General features: G+C 41.7%; 1 protein-coding gene across 2 annotated transcripts in view; it reads left to right on the forward strand.

Moving 5' to 3' along the window:
• Positions 1-26,418, forward strand: part of GAS6 (growth arrest specific 6) — a 118,227-nt gene that overhangs the window by 78,115 nt on the left and 13,694 nt on the right. For both annotated transcript variants that reach the window (XM_077482703.1, XM_077482702.1), the window contains exons 7-13: positions 15-140; positions 2,026-2,147; positions 3,599-3,717; positions 6,179-6,368; positions 18,288-18,452; positions 18,674-18,842; positions 25,115-25,287. In XM_077482703.1, the coding sequence (XP_077338829.1) occupies positions 15-140; positions 2,026-2,147; positions 3,599-3,717; positions 6,179-6,368; positions 18,288-18,452; positions 18,674-18,842; positions 25,115-25,287 (1,064 nt within the window). The remainder of the gene's footprint in view (positions 1-14; positions 141-2,025; positions 2,148-3,598; positions 3,718-6,178; positions 6,369-18,287; positions 18,453-18,673; positions 18,843-25,114; positions 25,288-26,418) is intronic.

Here is a 26,418-nt window from a genome sequence, read left to right on the forward strand (position 1 = left end):
ATCTTTTTTTGCAGATATTGATGAGTGCATGGTATCCCCGGATATCTGCGGAACAGCGCTATGTAAAAATTTGCCCAGTTCTTACACCTGTATTTGTGAAGAAGGGTTCATTTATAATGAAGTGACAAAAAGTTGTCAGGGTAAGCCATAGCAGTATGGATAGTCTTCATTGCACAGCCATTAGAATGATATTTGTTAATTATGGAGCCAACATCTAAATCCAAAATGCATTTCTGTATGTCACAAATTTGTCTAAAACTGGTTCAGTTAAAAATCTCTCCAGCAGGTTTTCTACTGTAGTACAGCAATAAGTGCACAATTAACCTGGTATACAGAGACTTTCCAGCTTTTTGGAAAATCCCCCTGTAAGTCCTGATCCATTTTGAAGGACCAAAAATACTGCATGTGTTTTTCTTGAAGTCAAGCAGTGATTCCAGTGGTATCTGGCACTTGTCCAAGTCATATGAGGAAGGGAATATCTCTTCTCGAGTGACACTTCATTAGTGTACTGGTAAAAGTTAGCCATGGATCATTTTCCAGGTCCATAGCAATATCACAGCTGCACAGTGTGACCCAGTCTCTGAAGGCTTACGTGAGTAAGACCAGTCAAATTACAGCACTAGGAGCTACCTCACTACCTGTACTGCTGGGGCCTTTTAAAATTCCCTGCCACTGATGGTTTTGCCACAGCAGGGGTTATTATTGAGGAATTGAGAATGGGCATCATCTGTTGCATGGCGTGTTGAGTGCACACACATTAACTCCCCATTCAACATAGACAAATCACCATTCCTCTGGTGCTCCTGATTTCAAGTACCTCGTGGAACTCTGATTTCCAGTCCTTTCCCACAGCCCACTTACAGTGAACAGGTCATTTCTGGCCACCTAATCTTATCAGCATTGGCTGCCTGGTTTGTGAGTACCTAAGCCTTGCCTCACACCTTGGGCCAAATTGCATTACTACAATTCTGATGCAACATGTCTGCATATAGACATAAAGGTCGACAGTCCTACTGCCAAGAGTGACCTCAGCCTATACCCCCCTAGTCGTTCTGGGGGCTTCTACTTGGTATCCACTCTGGAGTCTGGTGCCTGTAATCTGGAACCGGATACCCCTATAGGTACAGGGTCTTCTTCATCTGAGTCTTCCTCAGTTCCATCAGTTGGAGCACCTGCCCTGGCCTCATGGACTTCCACTCAGGAGTTTTGACCACATGGACTCAAATCTTCATGTACATGGCCTGCAGAGGCTCTAAAAGTGCTCCAGTGCCATTCTCAGCAAAGTCAAAAGGATACTAGCAACCAGTGATGCTGACAGTGAATGGAGCTGGATGGGGAAGCTAAGGGACTAGTGCCTTGTGATTGTCAACAGGCAGTAGGTGGATTCCATAGCCACTAGCAGGCTGGCTGTTGACTAAGGAATCTGCACACTTCCTGCTTTCAATCACAAGTGAAGTAATGGGGAACTAGTGTCTGAATCCCCATTAGGCTCCCTCCACCCAGCTGCAAAATTATTTAACCACTGTGCTGCCGGTGTGACATCTGCAGCAGTGGGGAGGGGGCTTAACTTCACTGAGAAGTGTGTTCGTATTCATGTACCTGTTTCCAACACCCTCACCAACATTTGTTGTACAAAGGCAAGACTGAATTCTAAAGAGTGTCATAGACACTCTCGGTGTTCTCCAGCCTGTGTTCTGTTCTATATACCAAGAAAATAATTTTACAGATTTTACTAAAGCTTCCCTTTCAAATCAAAGGAAATGTGTCATTAAATTCAGAATAAACAGCAGTGATAATTTGCTAGTGTGTGTGTGTTTTTTTTTTTTTTAACAACTGTACTTCCGCATTGTGTAAGCACTAATGCTAATTAGCATTGCTTTCACTAAAAAGAAATAAACCTTTGCTTTTCTGCATCAACCATTATTTTCATTACAGTTCTATTATATTCATTATTATTACCGTAATAGTAATTATACTATATTGTGCAATTTTTTTTTCTGGATCACTGCTTCTTTTTCATTACAGATATAGATGAATGTGTAGCGAAACGCTGTGAACAAACCTGTCTCAATACACCGGGTAGTTATTTATGCCACTGTGATGGACGAGGAGGGGTGAAATTATCACATGACATGAACACCTGTGAGGTATAACTATTTTTGGTGATTTTTAAATATGGTTAGTTGCTGATTTATATCATTTTTGATCCTGGACTTGTGTGATAGTGCTGGTTATAGACCTGCTTGTGCATTCTTCATATTCCCAACCCTGGGAAATCCGCTCATCCATGAATAACTGAGACTTTTCATGAAGTTGATAATAACAGTTCTTAAAAAAGAAGAAAAAACATTATTAGCACATTAAAGTACATTATTGGCTCCAGGCTGTTGCTAACTGGTGGTAAACCTTTTTAATTTGCATAAAACCTAATGGGACAACTAGCTTGTGCTCTTATTTTTGAATTTTGGGATAAATGTAGCTGTGCATTATACAAAGGCTGGCCTGGCCATGCATTCAAACAATTCTGACATAGATCGCAGTATCACAATATTGGAGTTTGCTATAACAGGTAGCTTCTAAGGGAAATTTGGCAAATAGTTTTTTTTTATCTTTTTCTTTTAGTAAAACGCTTTTTAAAATGCCTTGCACTTATTCAGTCATATGGAGGTACATATTCGATGGAATTCAATACAGAAAAAAACATACCGGGAAGAGTGTATGTGTAAGCATGTGTATTAATGCTGGAAAGGGGACTTCTGAAAATGTATTTGCAAATAGAACTCTCCAAAAAGAGACATTTCTGAATGGCAAGGCTTTAAGTGTATTCCTGAGTAGGTCCCGTTCACATCTAGGCATGGTAGAAACGCAGGCAGAAACGTGTGTTTGTTTCTACCCGCATTTCTGCAAATATGCAAAAAACATGCAATGCACGTGCAGTGCAATCATTTCTTAATTTCTTCTGCAATGCAGGTAGCAGTCATAAGTTTCCATGCGACAAAACACTTGAAAAATGTGCAAAAACGCCCATTGCAAAATGAGCTTGACTTGGTGCCAAAATTTGGTACATGACCCTCTTTAGCATATTTTTGGAAAGAGAGAAGACTGCTCAAATGTTAAAAACGCAATGCTGCAACGTCACTCATGTGTGAATGGGGCCCTGGATATCAATGCGTGTCAGTGACAGAGGGCTTATACTTTTGGCTAAGTGTGTTTCTTTTTTGTGGGATTCAATAAAATTGCACAGATCCCATCTCTGCACCTCATTGCATAATCCTTCATTAATAGTAAATACACCATCTCTAAAGAGACATATTTGATAAGGTCTTACAGTTTGGGTTGTCAGTAGCAGAAGTATATTGCAGTAGGGCTACACTAGGAAATACTTTTTTTATTGAATAAGTCTGTTTGTTTCTTTGGTTCTACTGCTACTAACCTTCAGCAATTCATAGATATAGCAGTAAATGCAGCTTGCTCTATGGGTTGCTGTGGCTCACAATAATTGTGAAGATCACAAAATACCATCAATTGTTTGGCAGAACCAGTATTCTGTTTCTTGTATCCTTATCAGTTACGTACTTATACTGCTTTCTGCTCACAGGATATAATGCCATGTGTTCCATTTGCTACGGAAAAAAGTAAAACATCCCTGTACCTTGGCAGGATGTTCAGTGGTACACCTGTGATCAGGCTTCGCTTTAGGAGGAAGCAGCCAACCAGGTGAGATTTATAAACTCCTAAAGATGAGCCTCTATGGCATGGGACAGGGTATGGTGCCCTACATTATAGTTATTTTCGTCATATTTACATGTGAAGATCCCAAAAATTGTATCTTCAATGCCATTTGAACTACTTCAGCAATTACAGATTTTACTCTATAACTGCTTGCCTAATACTAATGAGATTATTCAATTTTCCTCTGTTTGGCTTCTATACACCTGGCCCCCAGCCTTATCTGGATTTCTTTTTAAAAACACTGTTTGACGTTTTCAGCTTTCTCCATTAGGTTGAAAGCAAATGCTGGCACGTGTAAGAACAGACTTAAAATTTGGCTGTAGAATGTCTACTTGTTGGCCCAGTTTATGGAAACGGTCCTGATGTTTTTTTCTGAAGAATTTCCTAACACTGTGAATAATGACTTTAGTGGTTTTTATGATTTCTCACTCCTTTTTGGCTCACAGCTCGCACTGACACTGTACATAGGCCTTTTGCATTTTTAACTTGAAGTCTCAAACCAGGTTGATGAGAAAATAACATCAATGATGCTTACTTTCAGATAGAAATTTGCAAAACATGGGAACAGGTGTAACCTGTAACATGTGCAAAGTAAATTTTAGCTATGATACAGCAACGCTGCTTACTGTTTTGCCAAAACATACAAATCATATATAAACTAATAGGTACATAGAACAAATAGCATTGCTTCCACCAGGGACCCGGGTAAACAAATATACCGTGCTGTCTAAACATTAGCAGCCAGCACAAAAATGTGTAAATAAGCAAACGTAAATATAGAAAATGTGCAGTGCTAACTAAATATCAAGTGTGAAATTAACTTATGAAAAAAATTATTAACAAAGTTGGAAATACATATATTCAATAAACAATATGTGAAATCCAATGGTAAGTGAATAACAGTCAAAAAAGTCTTGGGTCCAAATGTGATACAAGCGACATAAGAAATCCATCAACAAAAGCATCAGTCGCTTACTGAAAAGCGTGGACTCATACAGGTATACACCTGATGAGTCAAACTGGCTTTAAGAGATGACCAAAAGACTCAGGCTCGCTGAATAGATAAGACCTCCAAACGATCGTTTTGAAAATGTTGAGTGGGAGTCATCTTGGCTGGGTGCCCATTTCTAGGAAGAGTAGCCACAGTACTAAATTGTCTTCATTTATAGACAATTTGTCTAACTGTCCACTGATGGATGCCTACACACTTTGAGATTGCTTTGTATCCCTTTCCAGCCTTATGTAGAACAAGTACGCTTGATCGTTTCTTCAGAGATCTCTTTTTTGCATGGTTCACATCAGCTTATGCTTCTTATGAACAGTGAAAAATTTTGAGGGTCTTTTATCAAAGTATTCTTATGCAGGATTTATGAAGTAGCTCATTTGAGAGATAAGTATACATGCAGGAGGCATGTATATCCTTCTAGATAACCAATATTGCAGTCGTTTAGAAAGGATGAGTGGGTTTACATCCACTTTAATGTCTGATGAAGATGCTGTGATGAGGATCAGATTACATTTTATGGCAAATTACAGCTGAAACCCAGTTAATTCCATGGGGTTCACATTCTTTTTCTTATAGTTCTAGAAAGCCGCTCACATGTAAAAAAATGTTCTCTTTACATGTGAGGGGCTTTCTAGAACTATAAGATTAGTAATTAACTGGCGATGTTTGTGCGCACCAGTACTGTTAGTTTCACATTCTTTTTCTTGCCACTGTATGCTTAGAAACCCAACAAACATAGTTCTAAAATGCATGGGGCTAACATACTGCAGAATTTTGCAAATGTTGTATTAACAAATGCTAGACTTGGTGCAAAAGGACACTACACTGAGGGCCAATGCACACTAGACAAAAGCAGCATAACATTTTTCCATAGTAGCTAATTTTACAGTAGGAGTTAGGAGAGATAATGGTCATTTGCTTTTATAAGTGTTTTTTTTTTTTTTCAAAAACATCCCCGTTTTTGCTCAGTTTTCACTTTTTCACTATAATCAATATACACATGAGAATGCCAAATGCTAATGCTCCTAAATGCCAAGTTTAGGCGTGTTTTATTGTTTAGCGATTTTTTTTTATTTTTTTTGTTCTGCCTGAAAACTCCTTTTAAAAATGCGCTTGTGATGTTTTTTTTTTCTGCCTCTAAAGAAAATATCCCTCTAAACACCCTAATGTCCATGGTCACATAGGATAACACTGGACTGCTTCTACAGGCAGGAGGAAAAAAAAATGTGTGCATGGATCCTGAATATTGGCATGACCAGCGATAAAATACATGTAAAACCTGGTCAAAGGGATCTGATACTCATTGGACAACTAAATAGAAGGTCATTTATACATTGTTCTGCCCATTCTAAACTGAGGAAAGCTGGTTTGTGATAGGTAGCTGTGTGTGCCCAACTGTATTTTGAATTAATAAGACAAAATGTATTTCTTTTTTGTTAGACTTGTGGCAGAGTTCGAATTTCGTACTTTTGATCCAGAAGGAGTGCTGTTCTTTGCTGGAGGCCATCAAGACAGTACATGGATAGTTCTAGCTCTGCGTAATGGAAGGCTTGAATTACAGCTGAAATACGGTGGGATTGGGCGAGTAACAAGCAGTGGGCCAATCATAAACCATGGTATTTGGCAAATTGTGAGTATTTCTTAGGTAGGATGGACCCTGCTATGGCAGGAATGGAAATTCATCTTTAATCTGCATGCAGTTAACCTTTGCTGGAAGTAGTGGTATGTTAGTGTGTCTCAAAAATAAACTGCAAGCTAGGGTGCTAAATTATGAGCAATTTAAAATGCATGGTATCCAATAAGAGACATTTCATTTGATAGCCACCATTTTGAAAGATATACACAATAATTTCACATTGAATGGGGCTAAAAAATTTTTACAGGGAAAACTTCAATGCCTATAGTGAACTAATCTTTAGTTTAACAGACTGAAAAACATAATTGCCTGATCTTTTGGCAGGTAAAAAAACATTGTATTCAGTGTATTTAGCGGTTTGCTTGGAGTTCAGCTTTAAGGAGGTCTTTACACAGAAAAAAAATTGTTTTTTATTTATTTTTTATTAACTTTGTCATTGAAGATTCTAGTAATTCTTACACACACGTACCTTTTTGTATAAAGATGACATTAATGAATGAATTCTTTCAACAGTTTTTTACCAGTGCAGAACAGTGTTCTGTACTAAATAAAGGTTTCAGAGTCTTGTGTTCTGAATTTGCATGTCTGTAGTTATATGACCAGTGTTACTTAAAGTTTCCCATAGTTTTAAAAGTGATGAGTTCCTAATGTAGTATGTTGCAATGGAAAACAACTGTATGCCTATTTTTATGGAAAATTCCTTTGCAGGTCAGGCAAAGTTAGAGGGTAGCTTATACCTGCTTATCCAGTTGTTTCCTGATGGTAATGACTAATTTAAAGGGAATTTGTGAGGATGATGGGGTAGCCATCATTTCTCTTCTCTTTTTTTCTAATTAAAGGTGAGAGTTTCTGATTCTATTCCTTACCCCGTTTACCAAAGTTATTTACACAACCTTGAACCCATTTTTCCATGAAATGATCTCCCAGGTGTAACCTTGTCCTGAGCCCCAGTGCACCTTTTCCGTCCTTTCCCATCCCTTGTATTGCTTGATAACAAAACTAGGGATAGACCCAGTGCTGCTTGTGCCAGTGTTCAGTTACCCTAAGGCAGTGGCATACAGTACTATGAAAACGTTTTAGGCAGGCGTGAAGAAATGCTGTAACGTAAGAATGTTTTCAAAAATATATATTTTAATGGTTTATTTTTTTTCAATTTACAAAATGCAAAGTGAGTGAACAGAGGAAAAATCTAAATCGAATCAATATTTTGTGTGACTACCTTTTTTAGGCTTCAAACCAGCCTCAATTCTTACACTTGCACAAGGTCAGTGATTTTGTAGAATTTGAGTCAAGTGTATGAGTAATCAATTATACCAAGCAGGTGCTAGTGATCATCAATTTCATACATACAGTATCTCACAAATGTGAGCACACCCCTCACATTTTTAAAAATATTTTATTATATCTTTTCATGTGATAACACTGAAGAAATTACACTTTGCTACAATGTAAAGTAGTGAGTGTACAGCTTGTGTAACAGTGTAATTTGCTGCCCCCTCAAAATAACTCGACACACAGCCATTAATGTCTAAACCGCTGGCAACAAACGTGAGTACACCCTCTAAGTAAAAATGTCCAAATTTTGCCAAAAGTGTCAATGTTTTGTGTGGCCACCATTATTTTCCAGCACTGCCTTAACCCTCTTGGGCATGGAGTTCACCAGAGCTTCACAGGTTGCCACTGGAGTCCTCTTCCATTCCTGCATGACGACATTGCGGAGCTAGTGGATGTTGCAGAACTTGTGCTCTTCCACCTTCCGTTTGAGGATGCCCCACAGATGCTCAATAGGGTTTAGGTCTGGAGACATGCTTAGCCAGTCCATTACCTTTACCCTCAGCTTCTTTAACCACTTCCCGACCAGCGCACGACAATGTACGTCGACAGAATGGCACAGGCAGGCATATTGGCGTACAGGTACGTCCAATATTCAATGCCGCCCTGCCATCGGGAGAGCGCCGCCGGCGGCGCGCTCCCGCGCTGGTCGGGACCCCCGTGAGTCCGGTCGCGGGACCCGCGGACTCGATTGCCGCGGGCATCCCCACGATCGTCTCACGGAGCCGCTGAATGGAGGAAATGCCGTGTAAACAGCATTTCTCCATTCTGCCTAGCAACTAGTGACGCTGATCTCTGCTCCACGTGATTGGAGCAGAGATCAGTGTTCACTAAATGAAAGCCCAACCCCCCAACAGTTAGTAACACACCCCTAGGAACACTTAACCCCTACACTGCCACCCACTGGTTAACCCCTTCACTGCCAGTGTCATTTACACAGGAATCACTGCATTTATATAGCAGTGATTACTGTATAAATGACAATGGTCCCAAAAATGTGTCAAAAATGTCCGATGGGTCCCCCACAATGTCGCAGTCACAATAAAAATCGCTGATCGCCGCCATTACTAGTAAAAAATAAAATAATAAAAAATTATTAATAAAAATGCTATAAAACTATCCCTATTTTGTAAACGCTATAACTTTTGCGCAAACCAATCAATAATCGCTTATTGCGATTTTTTTTTACCAAAAATATGTAGAAGAATACGTATCGGCCTAAACTGAGGGAAGAAAATGTTTTTTTATATATTTTTGGGGGATATTTATTATAACAAAAAGTAAAAAATAATGCGTTTTTTTTTCAAAATTGTCGCTCTATTTTTGTTTATAGCGCAAAAAATAAAAACCGCAGGGGTGATCAAATACCACCAAAGGAAAGCTCTATTTGTGGGAAAAAAAGGACGTCAATTTTGTTTGGGAGCCACGTCGCACGATCGCGCAATTGTCAGTTAAAGCGACGCAGTGCCGAATCGCAAAAAGTGGTCTGGTCTTTGACCAGCAAAATGGTCCGGTCTGCAAGTGGTTAACAAGGCAGTGCTCGTCTTGGAGGTGTGTTTGGGGTCGTTATGTTGGAATACTGCCCGGAGGCCCAGTCTTCAAAAGGAGGGGCTCATGCTCTGCTTCAAGTATGTCACAGTACATGCTAGCCTTCATGGTTCCCTTAATGAACTGTAGCTCCCCAGTTCTGGCAGCACTCATGTAGCCCCAGACCATGACACTTCCACCACCATGTTTGACTGTAGGCAAGACGCACTGGTCTTTGTACTCCTTACCTGGTTGCCGCCACACAGGCTTGACACCATCTGAACAAGATAAGTTTATCTTGTTCTCATCAGACCACAGGGCATGGTTCCAGTAATCCGTGTCCTTAGTGTGCTTGTCTTTAGCAAACTGCAGGCTTTTTTTTTTTTGCATCATCTTTAGAAGAGGCTTCCTTCTGGGACGCAGCCATGTAGACCAATTTGATGCAGCGTGCGGTGTATGATCTGAGCACTGACAGGCTGACCCCCCTACTCCCTCAACCTCTGCAGCAATGCTGGCAGCACTCATACATCTATTTCCCAAAGACAACCTCTGGATATGACGCAGAGCACGTGCACTCAACTTCTTTGGTCGACCCTGGCAAGGCCTGTCCTGTTAAACCGCTGTATGGTCTTGGCCACCATGCTGCAGCTCAGTTTCAGGGTCTTGAAAATCTTCTTATAGCCTAGGCCATCTTTATGTAGAGCAACAATTCTTTTTTTCGGATCCTCAGTTTTTTGCTATGAGGTGCCATGTTGAACTTCCAGTGACCAGTATGAGAGAGTGAGAGAGATAAAAGAAAATTTAACACACCTGTTCCCCATTCACACCTGAGACCTTGTAACACTAACAAGTCACATGACACTGGGGAGGCTAAATGGCTAATTGGGCCCAATTTGGACATCTTCACTTATGGGGTGTACTCACTTTTGTTGCCAGCAGTTTAGACCTTAATGGCTGTGTGTTGAGTTATTTTGAGGGGACAGCAAGTTTACACTGTTATACAAGCTGTACACTCACTACTTTACTTTACTTCGTAGCAAAGTGTCATTTGGCAGTTTTGTTCCATTAATAGATATATAATAAAATATTTAAAAAAATACGAAAGGGTGTACTCACTTTTGTAGATACTGTAGGTTGAAACACAGTCATTAACTCAAACGGAAACAGCTGTGTAGTAAGCTTAAAACTGGGTAAAGAACAGCCAAACTCTGCTACTAAGGTGAGGTTGTGGAAGACAGTTCCATGTCGCAGGTCATACACCATGGCAACACTGAAAACAGCAACAAGACACAAAGTAGTTGTACTGCATCAGCGAGGTCACTCCCAGGCAAAATACATCAAAACAGACACGTGTTTCAAGATGTGCTGTTCAAGTTCTTCCGAAGATGCACAAGGAGACCTTCAGCGTTGAGGACCATAGATGTAGTGGTCTGCCAAGGAAACTTAATGCAGCAGATGAAAAACACTTAATGTTTACTTCTCTTTGACATTGGAAGATGTCCAGCAGTGCCATCAGCACAGAACTGGTGGAAACCGGTGGAACCCAGGTATGCTCATCTGCTGTCTGGAGAAGACAGGCCAAAAGTGTCTCAATGGAAGAATTGTGGCCAAAAAGCCGTACCTCCAACATGGAAGGCTAAGTGACATAACTATGTACAAAAACATAGGGAATGGGGTGCATAAACATTGCAGCAGGTGCTCTGGACTGATGAGTCAAAATATGAAATATTTGGCTATAGCAGGAGGCAGTTAAGGTGACGAAGTGCCAAATCGCAAAAAGTGCTCTGGTCAGGAAGGGGGTAAAATCTTTTGGGGCTGAAGTGGTTGAGATGTATATCTGACATGGATGTTATCTCAATAAAAATGTTCTTTCGTGATTGAAAAAAGAAAAATCGTGTAAGAAGAATTGCTGCGGTTTTTGAAGACAAAGGTTTGTCACACAAAATATTGATTTGAATTTCTATTCTGTTTTATTTACTTTCAGTTTTGTTAATCAAAATAAACCATCAAACACTTATATTTTTTAAAGCATTCTTTACAGTATTTTTTCACACCTGCCTAAAACTTTTGCACAGTAGTGTATAACCCATGGCCTATGAATCAATTCCTGTCCTGTAGTATGCCTTTAAGATACCAAATTTACAGGTATGTCAAAATACCTATTTTCCTTGTGCATTTTGACGGATGCCGCCAAATTTTCTATTCCCTGTGAAGGTATATACCAAGGTCAGTAGTCTTCAGAGAAGATTCTACTACTTTTTTTTTTTTGTCACGGCCTCCTCTTAGTGGAATATTGAGGGGGATTCCACAAGGTGAAAGACATTCTCATTCTCAACATAAACATTAGAAAATTCTGCTAATGTTTCCATTTGATGGAGTCATGTCTAGTTTCCTGTTTGCTTGCCACACTGAATATATACTGTACGTATACAGAGTTTAAGCCACAGTGTTAAGAGTGAAAGGGTGAAACTTTCCTAAAAGTTAAGGGAAAATGTTAAATGTCATCTTGATTTTCTGTTTTCAGGGTAAAGCTGACTAATATTTTTTATAGCTGGAATAGTTGTACTGTTTAAGGCAAGTGTAATATAGAACAAATGCTGCGTTGTGCATTTTCTTTAGTGTGCAATGAAAAGTGCTATTAAGTAATATTTGACTTTTGATTGGTTTTCAAGTACAGTAATCACTGTGTTAGGATAAAAACAAAAGAATAGATTTTAGGTTGTTTCCTAAATAACATTACAGGAAAAGTGTGTATATGTGTATATATTATTGGTATTGCGTGGCACTTCACAAAATAAAGTGAGACATTACACTTAAAATAATATTCAAGGCTAGAGGGTTAGACTGGGTACACACGGGCCGAATGTCGAGACATTTGCTGGTTCAAAAAAAAAAAAACAGCCTATGTTCAGCCCGTGTGTATGTCTTTTTTACAGAAGCCGGCCATTTGGCCAGCTGCTGTCAGACGAACATGCTGGAAAACCAGCAGGAGACTGACTCCTGATCAGCGTTCTCAGCCAGTGGCAGAGAGCGCTGATCGGATTGTTCTGGCAGGGGGCCGTCCCTCTGTCAGGGCACAACAGCTCAGTGGGAGAGAGTGCTGTACTAGTGTCAGATGATTGCAGGAACAACAAAACTGTTAGTGTGTACCAGGCTTTAGGCAGGCAGTGCCAGTGAGCGCTTACAATCTAAAAGTGTGGGGGGGGGGGGGGGGGTAGGGAGGAGTCAAGTGATCAAGTGATGCAGAAGGTAGTAACTATGGGAAGGGGGCAGGTCAGTTGATGGAGAAGGTAAAAGTTCAGTTTTTGAGTGGGGTAGGCTTCCCCAAAGAGATGCGTTTTTCAGAGACCATCTAAAGGTGAATGGAGTAGAAGATAGCTGGAGAGATTGGGGTAGGGAGTTCCAGAGGATGAAAGCGACCTTAGAAAAGTCCTAGGGGTGAGCATAGGCAGATGTGACAAGGAAGCTAGAAGGCAGGAATTCTAAAGGAGGAGAGAAGAGGATGGTTTGAGTTATATTGTGAGAGGAGGTTGGCGATATTACTTTACAGTTATGAATGGCTGTGAATGGCTTTGTATGTTAGTATTTGAAATTTTATTTTGGTGAGTGAAAGCCAGTTGTTACAGCTCGGACAGCTCTGTACAGGTATTGCTTGTTTCCAGCTCTGTTCAGCTCTGCTCACACATTGCTCATTTTCATCCCTATTCCAGTCCTCCCTGTTTTGCTACAGTCCACGGTTTCCTCATGGCTCTTTTTGCCGTTTAGTTCTGGTTTTCCAACATGTGCACATTAGGATTCTTTGAACAGGCTGGTCCTGTGTATTGCCTGATTGACCCAGATTGCCTCACTACCCTCTGCTTGCTGCATGTCTTGACCCCTGCTTGAACCTGACTACTCTCTCATCTGCTGCCTTATCTACTCATTGCCAACCCAGATTGCCTGACAACCCTTTGCTTGCCACCTACCCAAAACCCTGCTAGTACCTGACTACTCTCTGCTATCCCCCTAGGAAGACCCCTGCTTGGATCTGACTACTCTGTAGTGTCCTGCCTTTCCCACTGTCTCTGCATTGGAGCCCCTCCTGTCACCCCCTGGTGAAGTGAACTCCAGGTCATGACCTGGTTCTAACTTGCAGTCAGGGGCTACAAGGGTTCTCAGCCATCATCCCTTTTAAGACTTCTGGTTTCATCTGCTTGTCAAGGCTGTTGTGGTGTGGGCTCAATTCTTTATATAGTGAGAGGAGCTAGTGTGTCCGGGGAGATAAAGTAGGGTAGCCAAGCAGAGAAGTCATCAAGGAAGATTTGCACCAATCCAGGAGGCTGATAAATCACAGCTATTCTCATGTAATTGTAATAAAAAAATTCTATGAGATTCCAAAGAGGAGAGTAGTAGAAAAGGAGGTAAAGGTAAATTTGGTAAATTCCAACTGTACCTCCCTTTTGTCAACTGTGTCAGTGGAAGCCAGCATGGGAGAGGGCAGCTGGAGAAGCAGAGTAAGATTCGCAAGGCCAGGTTTAGGTAACTGAAAGTAGGTTGACTGAGTTGGAAATAAAGAAGTCATGGACTGAGCTGAGCTATACGCAGACAGTGAGGATACATCAGAATATGGGGCTGATTCTTGGAAAATGGAGACTAGAAATGCGGGTGAATTGTGGTAGAGGAAGAAGGTTGCCAGAGTGGAGGTGAAGGGTAAATACTGGAGGGCTAAGATTAGGGGAAACATCCACAAAATTTAGGAGAAGCAGGTAAGTGACGGAAGAAAGATGGGAACAAGATTTATTTGTACGCACATGCCTCAGTGTCCTGAGGTGATGTCAGCATGTGGGAGCAGAATTAGCAGGAAGTAATGAGTCCAGTAAAAGGAAGAGGAAAAGTGTCAGTGATATTTATAAGCTGTGGGGTAGAGAAGAGGGGTAAAGGAGTGAGAATTTAGGTAAACATTGTAAAAGGAAAGGCAAGAGAGAGCATGTTACATTTTTGAGAGGGTATCATTCATGCTTGGAAAGAGAGCTACAGTAGATGCATTAAATATAGGTTCACTTGCTCACTGCCAGTAGTTGAGCAGTAGTTTAGCTGAACTGATGTGCTCGCCAAAAGGTATAAAGTATTGTAGTATGTTCTGCATGGCAAGTATCAACTGCTAGAGATGCTTGAAAGATATGCAGGGGAAAGAAGAGCTGCTCTCCCCCATCAGACACAAAATTCTGTGAACATTGGTAAAGAAGAGTTCTGGCCAGATGGTTGGATCATACCTCCAATGACCAGAGGATGCCATTATAGATATGCCAAAGGATGACTTGTGTGTCCAAGAGGACTTTTTGCATGGTACAGATGTGCAGTCTTACTCTGGCAAGAAAACCGGTTGCTATCAATGTGGTTCCCCCGAAGGCAGAGAAAAATGAATAATGGCCTCATTTTGCAGTCCGTAATCGCCTGCCTTATCAGGTCACCAAGGTTATTGAAGACACAGCTGAATAACTGTTGCTGCCCAACAATACATTTGGGAATAATTAGGAATTGCAGGGTGAGTGGTCAAGCCCAAATGTGTTGGTTCCAGGGTGGATTTGTTTTAAATCAAGTCTATTTTAAATCATGATTTATATCACTAGTAAAAAGGCTTGTTTTAAATCATAATTTTTAAAGAGCAACTGTCATCTATGTAGCACAGTGGCTCCTCCTCTGACCCACTGTTGACTCACCGACCCATTCACTTTAGTGGGACTAGTGATGCGGCAGTGACGCAACAAGTTGAGGGACATGACAGCAGCAGGTGAATGGATGCTCGCTAACAGGCGCTGCTATGATGGACCTGAAATGACAGGCGCTCTTTAAATGTTAGGACTTATTCTTGCTGGTTGTTAGGAAACCTTCATTTTGTTTGCAAATATTAAAGATTCTATTTAGAATAATAAGCTGGCAGGTTAGAAAAAAACAACTATATCAGAACTCATTCAATCATACAGTTTGTAGTGTACATAGATTTTCAAAACTATGGGATAAAGGAGTATTCCAGAACTTTTTTTATCTCATGGTTACTGTGCCATTGTGTGAATGCATGTGAGTGCACGTTATCTCAGCTTGCAGAGCTTGGATTCATTGAATAAGTTTACCAAAAATGTAAATATTGAAGAATATACAGCCTCATGCTATATAACTAGCTCCATTTCATGCTGAATAAACATAGTGGCATACAGTATGGCACAAAACAATGTCATTGCAAAAGCAAAAAATAATTAAAATAGAAGACATATTTGTTTTTTCATTTGGCAAATCTTTTTTTTCATTTTTAAAGTAAATATGAAATAAAATCATTTTTCAAGACTATATTGGCACACGAATGCCCTGTTTGTCCCCAAAAAAATGATATATGTATTACTTTGGCGCATTCAGTAATGTTAAACTTATTGCTGAATCAGTAGACCCTTAGCTGAGATGTAAAAATGACTGTCTTACATGTTTAAGGCTGGGTTCACACTGCTGCGGGGGGAGATCCGGATGTGATTCGCACCGCAAATCACATCCGATCTCCGTAGCGATGCGAGTACAGCCATACAGATAGTATGGCTGAATTCGCATCGCTCCCGCAGCAAACTCGCACGGGACCCTTTTTTTGGTCCGCAACAGAATCGGATCGCATGGGGGTTCACACCATGCGATCCGATTCCTGTGCGAGTCGGCAGATCGCACTGCGATATGCGGACGGATCTGGGGGTGTCATTAACATATCATTGACACTCCCAGCCGTCCGCATAGGGCAGTGTGAACTGCCGGCGGGAGTAATGCGATGCGGGAAAACGCCGCGGATTCGCAGCGTTCCCGCATCGCAGCGGTGTGAACCCGGCCTAAATGCTGAGGTAACAGACGGCAACCATGTTAAGGGAGAAAAGCACCACTAATGTGTCCAGGTTCAACTTTAATTGTTCACTAAAATCATCCAACACATTTCAGGGACTTTACAGTTTCCTTTGGATAACATAGTTCTCAGTTGGCGTCGTTGGTGGGGGTGACCCGGGTGACACCCACCAGAGCTTGGGGGGGGGCCTTTGGTTTGGATTAGAAATAGGAGGGGGCAGATTTGAAGTTTTACCCCCCCCCCAGCATAATTCCTCTTCCTTCCCAAAGCACATATCCTGTAATCCCACCCCAGCTTCATCTATTCCCCCTGATCCTGTCCCAGCTCCACCCCGCCCCCCCCCGATCCTATCCTGGCTCCATCCACCCCCTCCTGGCTCATCCACCCCTCCGATCTCATCCCGGCTCCATCTACCCTTCTTATCTCATCCCGGCTCCACCCCTCCCCATCCCCTCCTGGCTCCATCCAATCCCTCACATCCTGGCTCCATCCATTGTGACAGGTTAAGGGGGGAGAGCCACACCGATGCACTAGCCTGGCTTAATGCCGGAGGTGGTGTGACATCATTTTTTACTGTGCCAGGTGACACCAACCCTAATGACACCACTGCCTGTTCCTGTTGGGGATCATCTGCAAAACTCATGCTGGAACAAGCAATATTTAGCCCTGTCTTCAAGGGGGACCTTTGAGGCACAAATAAAATGTATTCTAAATGCATACTAATGGAGTGACACTTTTATCCTTAAACTTTTTTTCTACATCTGTATAAGGCCAACACCAAGGGCTGCTTAGAATTTGAGAGCTGCCTACAAATCTCCAGACCACCGTTGGAATACACACTAGAAATATCAGCACACCTAAGGGCCCAGCATTGCTCCCTACCACAAAGCAAAGGCTAAGGACAAGGGTTACCGGATTACTAATCGTGGGCAGTTATACATTTCCCTACGTTTAATCACTTTTAACAAACTGCAAATATGGAAATATAACAGTTTGATATATCATAATTATATGTGTGTTCATACCTTTCTGTTGAGCTGAAACACAGTCCCTAGAATCCATAAGCAGTGTCATAGAAACTTCAGAGTACTGTTGGACCACAATTGTTCAAGCTCGCAGATTCATGCGCCTGTCAGAAACTGGTACGTGAATCTGTCTCATTTGGGCCAACACTGAGATTAGAGTGTCCATATTGGTGACTCCCTAATGCTGAGCCCCCTCACATAGTGGGGTGCAGGGCTGAAGAGTTTTGTTGTGAGGTAAGTGGAGCCTGAGGGTACCTAAGAGAATAGTTCCCTATCATGTCCGCCTTGCTTGTGATGCAGATTCTATAGTGCATATTCAGACCAATAGCATCTGCCCGCTGCCAACTGTTATCAATCACAGGCAAGCCGGACCTGATGTGGAGCTGGTTTCTCGGAATCCCCCATCATGCTCCGCCCACACAACAGGCATAGTGGCCATGGAATTGAGTTGTCCTGTGAGTGGAGCCTGATGGGGAGCTCTGAGACTAGTTCCACATCAGGTCCACCTTCCATGTGATTGACAGTGGGTGGATAAAATCTGTTCACTGCCATCGGCTGTCAATCAGACAAGGCAGACCTGGTGGAGAACTATTCTTTAGGTTCCACATCAGGCTCTATCCATCCACTCCCCACCCAACAAGTGCATTGGGCGTGGGGTTTTGTGTTGCAAGGTGGGGGGAACCTGATGGGGATCTCTGCGAATCTAGTCTCCCATCAGGTTTACTTCCTGTGTGATTGATAATGGACGTAGTGGGCAGATTCCATAGCTACTCTTCAGCCCTATAGTGGTTATGACATCTGCCTACTGCTATCCACTCTCAATCATAGGATAGGTGAACCTACTGGGGAACTAGTCTTTCAGTGTACCCATCAGGCTCTGCCCGCTGTCATTGATTGCTAGGACACCTAGCAACTAATAAAGTAAATACAAAATTGGAGGGAATTTGTCAGTCATAATGGCATATTGTAAAAGTAATACACACAAGAACTACATGGATCTGTTGTATGTGTCAGAAACTATTAACAAAACTGTTGCAATGCTTTCATGAATATGGAAACAGGCAATTTTAAAGGGATCATAATACAAGAAAACTGTGTTTTGTTGAATTTAGTCAGCTCAGATGAAAGCTTGGCACACCAATTGAAGTGTTTTGCTTTATTTTTGTTTGTTTTTAGATTTCTGTTGAGGAAATGGATCGGAACTTGGTTATAAAAGTTAATAAGGATGCAGTAATGAAAATAGCTGTTTCTGGAGATCTTTTTACTTTCGACCGAGGACTATACCAACTAAATTTGACAGTGGGAGGAATTCCGTTTAAAAGCAGTGATCTCATTCAGTCGGTAAGTGTCTCCTAAAGGAGTGTTTTTTATTTTTTACTATAACTTTTATTATTCAGCATGCGCTAGGTGGCAGCTGTATGATAACTGATTCAAAATGGCACATAGACATAACATACATACCAGAAAAGTCCAACACAGAACATATAGCAAACCCTATTAGTGAATATGAGCAGGACGTATTACTTTATAAAAAATGTTTTTTAACCTATATATACGTTCAGATAAACACACGACTGGATGGCTGTATGCGTGGCTGGAACTGGCTGAATGAAGAAGACACATCAATACAAGACACTGTGAGGACACAAGAAAAGATGCAGTGCTTCGTGGTGGCTGGAAGAGGCTCTTTTTATCCAGGAAAAGGGTTTGCTCTTTTCTTCATTGATTATAGTAAGTAAGATATTACATAAACTGTTGCTGAAAGCAGAAGTAAACTAGGCAGTAAAACATGTGGACAGTAGACTCTGTGTGTATGTAACATTTCTTCCCCGCGACATATTTGAGTTTTAGTTATGAAATGCCTGTCCATTGTTGCTATCCTAACAAGAAAAACATGTCTTTGTGAGACTGTGAGGTCCAGCTGTAGAAAAATTCCATCATGATTTTAACTGTATTTTTTAGCTGGTACTTGTAGGCTAAAGATTGTTAAAACTGAACTCAGGAAAACTAAAAAAAGTCCTCCCTGGGTCTGCACTGCAAGGGTTAACTGCCCATTATGCTTTAGGGGACATGGAAAGTATTTTTTACTTGCCAGAATCTTGGCTCCCACAAATTTGTCCACACTGCTAGATCAGTTCTTGCACTCCACTCTACTCCAGTAGTCTAAGGTCCTCTAACATCATCAAGACCTGTGCTGAGACCATAGCCCTGCATTGGAAGTGAGGTTGCCAAGGAACAATCCACTGCCAAAACAGAGGGAAGTTTAAGATCAGCTAAAAGTGCTCTTACTGGGCTCCATTCACAATATCACATGTGGTATTTACCGTATTTAAAGGCGTATAACACACACTCCAAATTTAGGAGGGAATTTTAAAGAAAAAAACTTTTAGGAGGGAAGTTTAAGGAAAAAACTTACATTTAAATGCCCATCAATGCAGGCTTATCAGTGTCATTTGCAGCCTTGCATTGCAGCCTTGTCAGTCATTTTCAGCCTTGCATGTCATTTGCAGCCTTGTCAGTCATTTGCAGCCTTCCATTGTAGCCTTGTCAGTCATCTGCAGCCTTCCATTGCAGCCTTGCATGTCATTTGCAGACATCCATTGCAGCCTTGTCAGTCATTTGCAGAGTTCCTTGTAGACTTGTCAGTCATTTGCAGAGTTCCATTGTAGCCTTGTCAGTCATTTGCAGCCTTGACAGTTTATTTTTCTGGCTTTCCATTTAAAAATGGTGCCGCTGAGATACAGAGCGGATGTCCTGTGTATCTCGACGGCGATCGGTACCTCTCGGCCGTTCTCAGCTATTTTTGGCCGCACTCGCGCCGAATGCCTGGAAATAGCTGACAGCCGCCGAGAATAGCCAAAAATAGCCAAAAGCTGCAGAGAATGGCCGAAAATAGCCGAAAGCTACCGAGACCGGCAGAGAAGCTGAGAATTGGCGGGGGATCAGCGTATAATACGCACCCACGATTTTCCCCTGATTTTAAGGGGAAAAAAGTGCGTGTTATACGCCGATAAATTCGGTAGCTTTCCAGACACATTTTTCCTAAATGTTGCATGCGATCCTCAAACTGTCAATTCACTATATGGTTTTGCTGTATTCACTGCAAAATACCTGGTAAATACCATATGAACAGGTGTTAAATTCAATTCACAGAAGGAAATCGATTATTAAATGCATGTGGTAATTTCATAGTGTTCCAAGCATGCAGTATTTAAAAAATATGTATGATTTTAACTGCAAGCATGGTTGTTAAGGAGTGGGCAGCCGCCACAGCCTTAACAACTGGGTTCCCCGCTGACAGCTGAATGTAAAGAAAAGAATTGCTGGCTTACAAAATTCACAAATAAAAAATGGTGTGGCTTTGGAGATCTGCAGGCGGGGGGCTTATCGGAATCTGGAAGCCCCCTTTAACAAGCACAAAGTATCCCTACTCATTCACCAAAAAAGTGGTTAAAGTGAATAAAGACTCAAGTGTTTTTCACAAGTCCTCTTTTTAAAAAAAACTGTTCAAGGGGCTTCCAGATTCTGATAGGCCCCCGTCTGCAGATCCCCAAAACCCCTGGCCAGGGTTATGCGGAAGAGGTCCTCGTACCCATCAACATGGAGACATGTGCTTTGGGGGGAAGCCCCACTGCCCTAAAGGACCACTCCATGTTGAGGGCATGTGGCCTGGTATGGTTCGGGGGGGCACTCGCTCACCCCCCCCACCCCTTTCCACACCATTTTTTTTTTTGTGATTTATTTTATTTTATTTTAATGCCGACAATTCTTTTTTTTACATTTAGCTGTTAGCAGGGAATCCGTTGTTAAAGCGGAGTTCCACCCATTTTCTGAACTTTCTCCTTTCTCAGTCTTTCTGTGTAATTTTTCCTTTAGTTCCACCCATCCCAGCCTAGGCGATTCGCAAGGGTTCCTGGGATAGTGGCGTCATGTATCCCCGGACCCCTTCGTGAATCGCCTACTGCCAAAATCTCGCATTATTGGAAGGAGAGCCACGTAGCTGCATTACTGCGCATGCGCGAGATCAGGAGATGCATGATGGGTAGCCAGCTGCAGAAATCCAGGAAATTAACACAGGAAAGCTTCAGATCTCCACAGCTAAAATGGAACCTGCCTGTTCCGAGATCTGTGATTAACAAACTATTTTTAAAGAAAGTAAAAGGGCTAAAAATATGACATGTTAGAAATGTTCATGTACAGGTTTAGACAATTACATGGCAGACTTTAAAAAAATAAAAAAATGTATGGGGGACTGGAACTTAGCTTTAAGGACGCAGCAGCTGCCCACAACTATGATGGTTGTGAATTCACATAAGGTTTCACTACTAAAATACCACATCACTTCATAAAATAGTGCATGCAATATCTTAGTAGCATTTTTTTGTGAATTAAGAAAACACTTCATTCACAAAGACCAAACAAGCACAGCCTTAATGCAAAGGAGGACTTTTCAGTTTTCTGGAGTTCAGCTTTAAAGAGGAAGTAAACCCTGATGGGTTTACTTCCTCTTTCATTCCCTGCAAAGGCAAAGCATAATGGACTACTATGCATCGTATAGTAATCCATTATGTGTCACTTACCTGACAAAGAAGCCAGCGAAGCCGCTGTCCCCTGTAGTCCGGCGCATCTATCTTCTCGGTGGGTCTCGCCGCTCTGCCGCTGTCATTCGGCGAACCCGCGATGACGTCACTCCCGCGCATGCGCACGGGGGCCACCGTTCGCGGCATATCACCGTTGACCGCGGTGCCTGTCTTTCTGCAAATATCTCCTAAACCGTGTAGGTTTAGGAGATATTTCTTGGACCTACAGGTAAGCCTTAATCTAGGCTCACCTGTAGGTCAAAGTGTGTTGTAAGGGTTTACAACCACTTTAAATTATTTGCCTCCTGGAAAATCAACACATTCTATACCATTGTATCCCAGCCTCTGTTTTAGATGGCCAAGTGTAGGGCACGTTTTTAAATCTGTTCAGAAAATCAGTGGGGAAATGTTCTTTGGGCTTCTATGTAGATACAGTTGTGTAAAAAAGTATTTGCCCCTTCCTGTTTTTTTTTTTTTCTGCATATTTCTCACACTTAAATGATTCAGATCATCAAATTTTAATATTGCACAAAGATATCCAGAGTAAATCCAAGAAGCAGATTTTAAATTTAATTTAAGGGAAAAAAGCTGTTCAAACCTGCCTGGCCCTATGTGAAAAAGTAATTGCCCACTCCCATGCTGAATCATGAATGAACTGTGATTAACCACAATTTTTGTAAAGCTGAGTTAAATTTCACTTGCCACACCCAGGCCTGATTACTGCCAGGCCTGTTGAATCAATAAATCAATAAATCAAGGAAATAGAAGCTGTCTGACAAAATGAAGCATGCTAACAGATCACAAAAAGCCACACATCATGCCACATCATCATCATGACATCTAGAAAAAAAAAACAGATTAGAAACAAAGTAATGTACATGTATTGGTCTAGTAAGAGTTTCAAAGCAATTTCTAAGGCTTTGGAATGCCAGTGAACCACGGGGGAGAGCCATTATCCACAAATGGAGATAATTTGGAACAGTGGTGAACCTTCCTGGGAGTGGCTGACCTACAAAAATGATTCGAAGAGCATGACGACTCATCCAGGAGGTCATAAAGGAACCCAGAACAACATCTAAAGAAATGCAGGCCTCACTTGCCTCAGGTAAGATTCGTGTTTGATTCAACAATAAGAAAGAGACTGAGCAAAAATTGCATCCATGGGAGAGTTCCAGAGCCACTGCTGACCAAAAAGAACACAAAGGCTCATCTCACATTTACAAAAAAAATCTTGATTATCCCCAAGACTTTTAGGCAAATATTCTGTGGACTGATGAGACAAAAATTTTACTTTTTGGAAGGTGTGTGTCCCATTACATCTGGCATAAAATGAATACAGCATTTCATAACAAGAACATCATACCAACAGTCAAACATGGTGGTGGTAGTTTGATGGTTTGGGGCTGCTTTGCAGCTTCAGCACCTAGGCGACTTACCATTACTGATGGAACCATGAATTCTGAGCTCTACCAGAAAATCCTAAAGGAGAATGTCCGGCCATCGGTTCATGACCTCAAGCACACTTGGGTTATGCAGCAGGACAATGTTCCGAAACACAACAGCAAGTCCTCCTCCAGATGGTTCAAACAAAGCAAAATTTAGGTTTTGGAGTGGCTTAGTCAAAGCCCGGACTTAAATCCAATTGAGATGCTCTATCATGACCTTACACAGGCCGTTCATGCTGGAAAACCCTCCAGTGTGGCTGAATTAAAACAATTCTGCAAAGAGTGGGCCAAAATTGCTCCACAGCAATGAGAAAGACTCATTGCCAGTTATCGCAAACGCTTGATTGCAGTTGGGTGGCACAACCAGTTATTACGTGTAGTGGGCAATTACTTTTTCACATAAAGCCAGGCAGGTTTGGACAGATTTTTTTGCCTTAATAAATGAAACCATCATTTAAAAACTGCATTTTGTATTTACTCGGGGTTATCTTTGTGTAATAATAAAACTTGTTTGATCGGAGTCATTTACGAGTGACACATGCAAAAAAATAAAGAAATAAGAATGGGGGCAAATACTTTTTCACACAACTGTATGGATAATGTAACACAGCCATTTTACATGCTGCCCCTCTTGACATGAATTCAGATATTATTTAAATGTATTATATGATGGTATATGAAAACTGTTTTTCAATTTTGTTCTTGCCTGGGAGTTTTTGTTTTATTTATTCACCTTTTCCCCAAGTAATTTTATTTTCAATGAAGCCTCGTTCCCACCCAGTTATTTCTTTGTTATCCTCGTGGGTTAAGTTGCCTTACAGAAGATGAATTGATAGAAAACAAATTAAGATGTACCATTAATACTGTTTTCCAGAATCTTCCATAAATACATCCTGGATAAGTCCTTCTCTGTACTATATTGTTCTATTTGATCGACCGTATACTGTATATGTTCAATGGAAAGGCAGCTCTCCTGCGCAGGATCACATGCCTAGTACATGATCCTGCACTTCTGGGTTTGGGGCGCACATGCATGCCACCAGCAACCCTCTCCCCCTGTGATTGGACACAGCAGAAGCAAATCAGCATATATAAACAAGGCAGATTGCCGTTGATCCTGTATTTCTGCAAAGCAGGGACACGGATCAACGCCTTCCCCTTGTACAAGCACCTCCCCCCACAGTAAACAAAGCACTGACTAGGCACACAGTTAACCCTTTGATCGCCCTTGATGTTAAATCCTTCCCAGCTGGTGTCATCAGTACAGTGAAAGTGCATATTTTTAGCAGTGATCACACTATTCGTGTCACTGGTTCCCAAAAAAAGTGTCACTTGGTGTCCGATTTTTTTTTTTTTCCGCCGCAGTATCACATTCCCGCTATAAGTTGCTGATTGCTGCCATTACTAGTAAAAATAAATAATTCCATTAAAATATCCTATAGTTTGTAGACGCTATGACTTTTGTACAGACCAATCAATATACGCTTATTGGGATTCTTTTTTACCAAAAATATGTAGCAGAATACGTATTGGCCCAGATTGATGAAGAAATTCATCTTTTTTTCTTTTTTTTTTTACATTCTTTATTGGATATGTTTTATAGCAGAAAGTAACAAATTATTATTTTTTTTTTAAATTGTTGGTCTTCTTTTTTTTTTTTGTTTATAGCGCAAAAAAACTAAAATGGAGATGTGATCAAATACCACCAAAAGAAAGCTTTATTTGTGGGGGAAAAAAAAGCATAAATTGAATTTGGGTACAGCGTCGCACGACCACGCAATTGTCAGTTAAAACAATACAGTGCCGTGTCGCAAAAAAATGGCCTGGTCATGAAGGGGGATAAATCTTCTGGAGTTGAAGTGGTTAATTCTGTTTCTATATTGCACATTTTGCTCTCACGCTGGTAAAATAATGTATATGCAAGTTTTTTTAGAGCGATATTACCACGTGTCATCATTTTGTTATCTGTTTACTCTAGCGGATCTATCTAATAAACAGGAAGACGTGCCAACCTGGAGAATAGATGTCAATGCAGAGATAAATCCAGCCACTGATACTGGAGTGCTCTTTGCTCTTGTGTCAAAGGACAAAGAAGTCCCTTTATCATTAGCTCTAATTGATTATCATTACACAACCAGAATGAAAAAGCAGGTAAGAAGTGTATGTTGTACTATATACAGTAATGTACCTGGTTCTCATGGCACTGGCTAACACTGCTGCCAGTTTCCATACACACCCCCCCCCCCCCCCCCCCCCACACACACACACACACACTTATTTTATGTTTAGGATTTAAGATCTGAATCACCACCTTCAACTTGTTATAATAATGCAGCGCAACCACTAAGGCCCCTTTCACAATGGGGCGGGAGCGGCATCAGCGGTAAAATGGCGGTATTCAGCCGCTAGCGCTACCCCCTGCTAGAGGCTGAGAAAGAGTTAAAACCACCGCAAAGCGCTACTGCAGCAGAACTTTGCCTGCGGTATAGCTGCATTGCCCCATTGATTTCAATGGGCAGGAGCAGTGTATACACCGCTCCTTCACGGCTCCAAAGATGCTGCTAGCAGGACTTTTTTTTTACCGTCCTGCCAGAGCACCACTCCAGTGTGAAAGCCCTGGGGGCTTTCATACTGGAGAGACGGCAGCGGCTCTTTCAGGGAGCTTTGTAGGCGCAATTTTTAGATCTGAACCCAATTTCACACTAAACCCAAGCTCAGACATCTCAAGTCTCCCGGAAGGTGCGGGAGACTCCTGTATCTGATGGCTCCTGCACACCCACAAGCATCTCCCGATGATCTGGGAATGATCATTGCGGCGGGGATCAGCTGTCATCACAATCTCCTTTGTATAAATTTTTGTCTGACAGCCACTTCTCGTATTCTCCCTCCCGTTGGCTGACGGCTAAAAAGCTATACAGGGAGATTAGTGATCACAGCTGTCCCTCCAGCCGGCACCGATCATCCCCAGCTGCTTCCTGTGTGTTCCTCCGGCCCCCTCCATGTCCTTCTCTGCCCCCCATCCCACACAGCCGTCTCCCCTCCTCTCGCGCCAGCTGTGGGGGAAACTAGTAATAGGACACAGTGAGCGAGTTCGCTCCTCTGTCCTGTGATTACTGAGCAGAGTAAACTGTGTTCACTCTGCTCAGTTTATGAATGGACAGGAGCCTCTGTCTCCTGTTCATTCATCTTTAGTGCTGAGAAAGGGACTGGGGAATCTATGTCCTCAGACCCTTTGTCTCAAAGGGGAGATGTCAGGGGTCTGTTTAGACCCCTGAAATGTCA

Source organism: Lithobates pipiens, unplaced genomic scaffold, assembly GCF_037356315.1.
Source record: "Lithobates pipiens isolate NorthernLeopardFrog02 unplaced genomic scaffold, aLitPip1_a1.2 Scaffold_16, whole genome shotgun sequence".
Classification (NCBI taxonomy): Eukaryota; Metazoa; Chordata; class Amphibia; order Anura; family Ranidae; genus Lithobates; species Lithobates pipiens.